The sequence below is a fragment of the Sinocyclocheilus grahami genome, unplaced genomic scaffold (assembly GCF_001515645.1).
Source record: "Sinocyclocheilus grahami isolate Dianchi unplaced genomic scaffold, SAMN03320097.WGS_v1.1 scaffold178.1, whole genome shotgun sequence".
In the NCBI taxonomy this organism is placed as follows: Eukaryota; Metazoa; Chordata; class Actinopteri; order Cypriniformes; family Cyprinidae; genus Sinocyclocheilus; species Sinocyclocheilus grahami.
Genome location: NW_015505357.1, coordinates 1897168 through 1904930, shown reverse-complemented (window position 1 = coordinate 1904930; position 7763 = coordinate 1897168). Strand labels below are relative to the sequence as shown.

General features: G+C 35.8%; 1 protein-coding gene across 1 annotated transcript in view; it reads left to right on the top strand.

Moving 5' to 3' along the window:
* The window catches only part of LOC107594036 (inactive dipeptidyl peptidase 10), a 35810-nt gene that overhangs the window by 7509 nt on the left and 20538 nt on the right, over nt 1–7763 (top strand). The window contains exons 7-8 of the mRNA XM_016283965.1: nt 6276–6328; nt 6912–6993. Of these exons, the coding sequence (XP_016139451.1) occupies nt 6276–6328; nt 6912–6993 (135 nt within the window). The remainder of the gene's footprint in view (nt 1–6275; nt 6329–6911; nt 6994–7763) is intronic.

Sequence of the window (7763 nt, the reverse complement as noted above, 5' to 3'; positions counted from 1 at the left end):
TATATATATATATTAAACAAAAGCTTACCTTATTTTCCAATGTAATTGTAAATAATTATATATTAAATTTTATTAAACTGTTGCATGGGTTATTTTAAAATAGCAAAATAATAAATGCATAAAAAATATAAATTTTAGCTATTCATAATTCATATACATTATATTTATAAATGAAATCAGTTTATTTTCGGATAGACAGGAAAAAAGTGGCTACTGAAGTAGCATTTCATATAATGGAAGCAAATTGTGATGTGGTTTAGACACTGTAAGTATGTTAACTTGCAGCTTAATTTGGACTAAAACAATAATTAATCTTTTTAAAATGTCATGTAAACACTTAGTGACATGCACGTGTGGTTATTTCTGTAGACTTTAGCTTGACTATGCAAAACCCCACTGTAGCTTGATTAGAACTGCTCATGTAAACGTACTGACTGTTATTCTCAGAAAAATATGCAGAATTATCATGAAAAAATTTCCACAATGAAAAAAAATCGCAATGGTCCTAAAACAGGAATTTTTAATTTCTTTCTTTTGATATTGGTTCCTGTTTAACAGGATAAATGATGCCAATCTGTGTGGTCACATCTGCAGGGAAACACAGGATTTCTCTGTTAGTTCTCCACCTCTTCTAGTCACAATCGCTGTCTCTCTTCCTTTATCTCTCGCCCCCCTTTTTTTCCACTATCTCTAGAGATTATGTGCTGACTGAGGCAGTTTGCGGCTCAAGTAACTGAACTAAGAGCAGCACAGAAATCACACAGGGAGGGGGGGATTACGGTGACTGAAGAAGACGAGGATAAAAATTATGTGATCTGCAGTCACCCTTAGATCACGCTGTCCAATCGAAATCAATTATAGAGACGGGATGAATGGGATGTGTGAATGTGTGCAGAGAGATTGGAAAGGGAACTGGGAGATAGGGAAAGAGGGAGATAGGAAAATATAAAAGGGGACACCAGAATAGTATAGTGAAATTGCAAGGGAAGGAAGAAAATGGAAAAGGGGAAGGAAGGCGAGTGTTGTAAAGGAAAAGAAGGTGAAGGCGAAATATGTATTGAGAGAGTGAAATAGAAATTGCCAAAGACAGCATGAGGGATAGTCTGAGCCAAATCAAAAGATACTGAGACACTGAGATATAGGAAATGTAAAATGATAATTCAGCCAAAGACAAGATATCTGTCATCATTTACTCACCCACATGCCATTCCAAACCTGTATGGCTTTCTTTCTTCTGTAGAACACAAAAGAAGACTTTTGAACTTCTAAAAGGACGCAAAAGCATCACAGAAATATTCCATATGACTCATACTCTTTATTCCAAGTCATCTGAAATCATATGATAGCTTTTGTGTAAGAAACAGACCAAAAGTTGTTATTTGCTAAACTGACACCTGAATCTTGGCACATTCGTAAGAGTTCATTAGAGAAATAGTAATATCTGATTTGAGAGTGGCTTTTGAGTCATGCATTGGTTGATCTGGTTCACAAATCTGGTCTTGGCTGGGTTTCCCAAAAGCAGTAGATCTTCAAAACCACCAATGATTGGCGCCAATGGTCACTATGATCGTCTTAGGTTTAAAATGCTTTTTGGGGAACAAAGCTGAATGATTCTTTCATGAATCAGACTGATTCGATTCTCAAGTTCTCTCTGTCTTAATGTCACAGTGGTTAACAACTCACTGGGGGAAAACTATTAGCAAATAACAACGTAAATTTGGGTCTGTTTCTTACACAAAGCTGTCTTAAAGGGTTAGTTCACCCAAAAATGAAAATTAGCCCATAAATTACTCACCCTCAAGTCATCCTAGGTGTATATGACTTTCTTCTTTCAGACGAATCCAGTCGGAGTTATATTAAAAATTGTCTTTGATCTTTCAAGCTGTTTAATGCCACTCAGCGGGTGTTGCATGCATCAGTCCAAAAGAAGTTAAATAAAAAGCGCCCATCCATAAAAAAAGTGTCTCACACGGCTCTGGGGGGTGAACAGAGGCCTTCTGTAGCAAATCGATGCGTTTTTGTAAGAAAAATATCCATATTCAAAACGTAATAATCTCTTTAATGTAGCTTGCGCCAACGGTTGTACACGGAAGCAGTTCCGGGGCGGATGAAATATGAGTTCAGCGTTGCGTTATGTAAAGCAATATATACGGCAAAGGATATATATTTAGTGTATAGCAAATCTTAACTGCTCGATTGCTTGTATTGTTGCAAAATGTGTGCTATATTATCAGCAAGTTCTAATCTGCTAAATGCGACTATAAGAAGATGTAAGAATGCGACTATAAGAAGATAAAAAAATAAACATTAACGTCATGGTTTTTGTATATCTTATTCTTTTTTCAAATCTTGAAAGCTTCAGTTATTGTGATTGCCTATAGAAAAAGCAGCTGGAAAAAATTGGGAAAAGCAAGCCATTCGCATTTGCAGTGAGATGAGGCTGAGTAAATGATGACAGATATTTCTTTTTTTTGGGTGGACTATCAGTTTTACAGCCAAGGAGGAAGGAAGTCAAAGTTAAAGGAATAAAAGCTAAAGCATCCACAGAGATTCAGAAATGAAGAGGTACGCATTTTGTGAACCAGGGCAACCTGAGACTGAAAGCGCAGAGGAGGACGTGTTGTGATGAACACGAATCAAAAGATTTTACAGTCAGCGAGAACAGAGAACAGAATGAATGGGAAAAAGGCAGGCGGGAAGGCAAACTAGGGCAGATCTTGCACTTTTGGCACTGAGAATTGTGTGGGCATCAGTACCGCGCTCAGTGTTATTGAGCAAATTAGTGCGATTACTATGCCAGTGTCACAATGATGCCGATTCCCACGTTAGCAATATTTTTTCCACTGTTTACCGTAGGGATATTAATTTTGAGAATCCTTGCAAAAAGAGGATTTATGACTCACAGCAGGAAACCACAATCTTTTTTTCCTATAATCAACACACATACAGTCTAATATGCTCAGAGAAAAATGTGCTAAAACTCAGAACTAGACACTTTGAGATTGCAACTTTCACCTGCCACTCAATCTTATGTCTGTCTTTTTAATACTGAGATCCAATACTGTTAAAAAGCTTGGGGTCGGTAAGATTTAAATGGTTTAGAAAGAAGTCTCTTATGCTTGCCATGGCTGATTTAAAAAAAAAAAAACTTAAAAATACAGAAAAATAATATTGTGAAATATGATTACGATTTAAAATAATTGTTTTCTATTTGAATATATGTTAAAATATAATTTATTCCTGTGATGGCAAAGCTAATTTTTTTTAAGCAGTCTTCAGTGTCTCATAATCTTCATAAATCATTCTAATATACAGATTTGGTGCTCAATAAACATTTTTTTGTTATCAGTTGTGCTGCTTGTTTTTTTTTTTGTTTTTTTTAAAACGAATACATTTTTTTTTTCAGGATTCTTTGATAAATTGAAGGACAGAATTTATTTGAAATAAAAATCTTTTTTTAACTGTGATCTATTTAATGCATCCTTTTGATCAATTTAATACATCCTTGCTGAATAAAAGTATTAATTTCTTTCAAAAACAATATCTTACTGACCTCAAACATTCATCTTTATGAAATACTTGTTTAAAGGGGTCATATAATGCGATTTCAATTTTTCCTTTCTCTTTGGAGTGTTACAAGCTCTTGGTGCATAAAGAAGATCTGTAAAGTTGCAAAGACTAAAGTCTCAAATCCAAAGAGATATTCTTTATAAAAGTTAAGAGTCAGCCACGCCTACCTAAAACGGCTCGTTCTGACACGCCCCCACATATCTACATCACTGTGTGGGAAGATTTGCATAACGCCGCCCAAATGTTCACACAAAGGAAGAAGGCGTAACTTTTATTCTGCGAATGTGCTGTGTGATTCATTGTGAAAGCGAAACTACTTTGTTTGGCCAATCACAACGCACTGGATAGCTGGCCAATCAGAGCACACCTCGCTTTTTCAGACCGATGAGCTTTGTAAAAATCAACGCGTTTCAGAAAGGCGGGGCATAGAGGAGAAACAATAATGTACAGTATGTGGAAAATAATGTGTTTTTTGAACCTTAAATCGCATAAACACATTCCATTACACAAAATAATGTTCTTTTTAGCAGCATCATATGACCCCTTTAACATCAGTGCTGAACAGTACAAGACAGTGCGACAGTCGGCTGTTCTGTTTTTAGTATGCAGTGCAGGGCATGACTTTCAATCCTATTAGGCTTTTGAGAAACGAGTGCAGTTCAAAGCTTGTTGTCACACTGCGTTCTGTTCTGATGCTGCAGCAATCAATACATCTAATTTTATACAAATCATTACAGACCTAACTGATAAATATATCTTCATATAGCCAAATGCATTGTAATATACTATCCTGCCTTATTGCCGAAATGCACAATTGTCCTCAGAGGCCAAAAGGACACTTCTATTGATTTAGGTCATCTTTGACGTGCTAATCCAGTGGAGGGGGTTTCAAGCTGATATGTGGATGTTGCGCATGCAGTTTTTTTTTTTTTAAGGATATTGACCCCAATGATCATGCTGATCGAGACGGGGCATATGCCGCTATCATTCTGTCGTATGACCCCATACATGTGATGTACTGTTCTAATAAGAGTCAAGCCTTCCCATTTCCCTTCCAGCTACTGATTGTGAAATAAATTCAAATGTTTTCTGAAGAATTGCTTCTTTTGTTCACGGTGCTCCTCAGATGAATCAGCTGAATGAAGCTTGAAATTGAAATTGAAATGAACCATTAACCAGAATCCACAGTTGTGTTGTCATGCAGTGAGAGAATGAAAGAGATTATGAGCGGTGCAAACTGAATGTGAACGCGTGCTTTGTTCAGAATGGAATTCAAGCATACTGCATACTACACAGTATACATAGACTGTTGTTTAAAATAGTATGATAGAATGATACAGGCTCCTTTTTTACAAATAAATAAATAAATAGCATTGTGCTACATTGTTCTCACATGGTCTCACTATATTGCATGTTTAAATATTTATTTTCAATAATTAAAGAAGAAAATAAAGTAATTTCATTTGGCAAGGATGCATTAAGTTGTTGTTCTTTTTAAATTTCTATTGATCAAAAAATCCTGGGGAAAAAAGCATTACAGTTTTGACAAAAATATTAAGCAGCCCAGCTGTTTTAACTTTGATAATAAGAAATGTTTCTTGAGCAGTAAATTATAATTATTTCTGAAGGATCATGTGACAATGAAGAATGGAGTAATAGCTGCTGAAAATTCAGCTTTGCATCACAGGAATAAATTACATTTTAAATATATGTGACCCTGGACCACAAAAGTCACTGGGGTATATTTGTAGCAATAGCCAACAATATGGGTCAATGTATAGGTCAAAATTATCGATTTTTCTTTTATGCCAAAAATCATTAGGGTATTAAGTAAAGATCATGTTCCATGAAGATATTTTGTAAATTTCCTACCGTAAATATATCAAAACTTAATTTTTGATTAGTAATATGCATTGCTAAGAACTTCATTTACACAGCTTTGAAGGCGATTTTCTCAATATTTTGTTTTTTTTCACCCTCAGATTCCACATTTTCAAATCTCTGCCAAATATTGTCCTATCCTAATACATCAATGTAAAGCTTATTTAGATGTATAAATCTCACTTTGAAAAACTGACCCTTATGACTGGTTTTGTGGCCCAGGGTCACATATTTAAACAGAAAACAGTTATTCTAAATTGTAATAATATTGTACAATATTTACTGTAGTTTTGATCAAATAAATGCTTCTTTCAAAAATACAACAAAATCTTATCGACCCCAATCAAACTTCACACTTGAAATGGAAGGTCAAGTTGAACGCATTGCATTTCATTCTTATACTGTACAATTCGGCAAGTTAAATAAGAAATCCTGAAATTTCAAATGCATTCTGTAAATTTGAATGCGGCCACAATAGACATACACTCTTAAAAATAAAGTTTCTTTATTGGCATCAGTGGTTATATGAAGAACCTCGAACATCCATGGAACCTTTCAAATGCAGAAAAGGTTCTTTATAGTCGAAAAAGGTTCTTTAGATTTTTAAAATGTTCTTCAAAATGGTTCTTTTAGGAACTGTTTACTGAAAGGCTCTTTTGGGAACCAAAAATGGTTCTTCTATGGCATCACTGCAAAAACACCCATTTGGAACCTTTATTTTTAAGAGTGTACTACAGAAAGCATACTGTGGTAGTATGCAATTCCGTTCATACACGTGTTTGTGTACAATTTAGGGATCTACCATGTCCTCTGCCCCTTTCCAGGTATTCTCACAGTCCTTCACAGCATCCTTTGCAATCTTCACAGTGGCCAGCGGGTAGGTAGAGACGGAGGTCCCTCTCTGCATGGCCTGCACTGGGCATGTGCACAACCAAAAACCAGTCCAGAGGTCCCTCAGCGTTTGTGCTTTTATCCAACGTTATCCATCAGGCATTGAATATTTAAAAGTATGGAAAGGTACTATTTGTTCTGGAGTTGACAGGTCTCTGCTGGATGAAATGTTTTTACACTAACCTGCAATTTATTGAATGCCCTGACGGGGATTTGCTATGTTCTGTTAGTTGATAAAAGCCTTAGATTTTTTGCTTGTGGATGTGAAACAGCAGTGAAACTTTAACAAATGTCTTGAAGCCCATTTGCTTGTTTTGGCAGAATTCTCAGATCATTTAGCCTTAACTGTGGTTTCATTGCATGACCAGACCCCTGCCTCTCTGTATACTTCACTTTCATTTTGTATTAACTCTGCATCTGCATCGTGCTGTTTTTACGAGCCCTTTCAAGCAATCTAAAAATGACCCAGAACCTTACGAATTTGTACCGTGTAGTGTTTCAAATGCGTGTGAAGTAATGGTTCAATCTTGTTCAATCTTGATGCGTGTGTTTTTGTGTACTTATCTTAGGGAGATTACAGACCTCACCCCATCAGAGGAGGATACATCTGTACTTCAGTATGCAGCATGGGGACCTCAAGGGAACCAGTTGGTGAGGATGAACCCACCGTCCATCTTTGTCTATTTTTCTATAGCGAGCTTCCTTAAAATGAACTTTTAGGTTGTGTTCGGAATAGAATACTAGCTTACTGAATACACACTCTATGTACTCTCTGTATACAGAACTCTGTATATACTGTTATTTTAGTATCATTGATATACTATTGTCATTTTTGTTAATATTTTGAGTTAGATTTTTTTATATATATCTTCAGTTTTCATTTTCATTTTAGGTAAAGTTTATTAATCTTGTTTTGTCGTTTTGTCATTTTTGTTAGTGTAAATGCAGACATGGTTTTATGTTTACGCGGTGCGATGCAATGCAACGCGTAAAAAGACAGTATAAGTCATTATAATCCGTAATTATGTCCCCACTGGATGCAACAAATGTCTAGTTTATAATGGGTTTTAATGTTTTTGTCTCGTCGCTCCGGCCGGGACACGGCATCACAATATGGTAGGGGCGTAACATTTCTGTCACACGCTTGAGGTATTCGGCCAATCACAACGCACTAGATAGCTGGCCAATCACAGCACACCTCGCTTTTCAGACCGATGTAAAAAAAAAATAAAAATCGACGCGTTTCAGAAACGTGGGGCATAGAGGAGAAACAATAATGTACAGTATGTGGAAAATAATGTGTTTTTTTAACCTTAAACCGCATAAACACATTTCATTACACCAAATACACAAAATAATGTTCTTTTTAGCAACATCATATGACCCCTTTAATACATATATCCATATTGTTTTTTATTAAG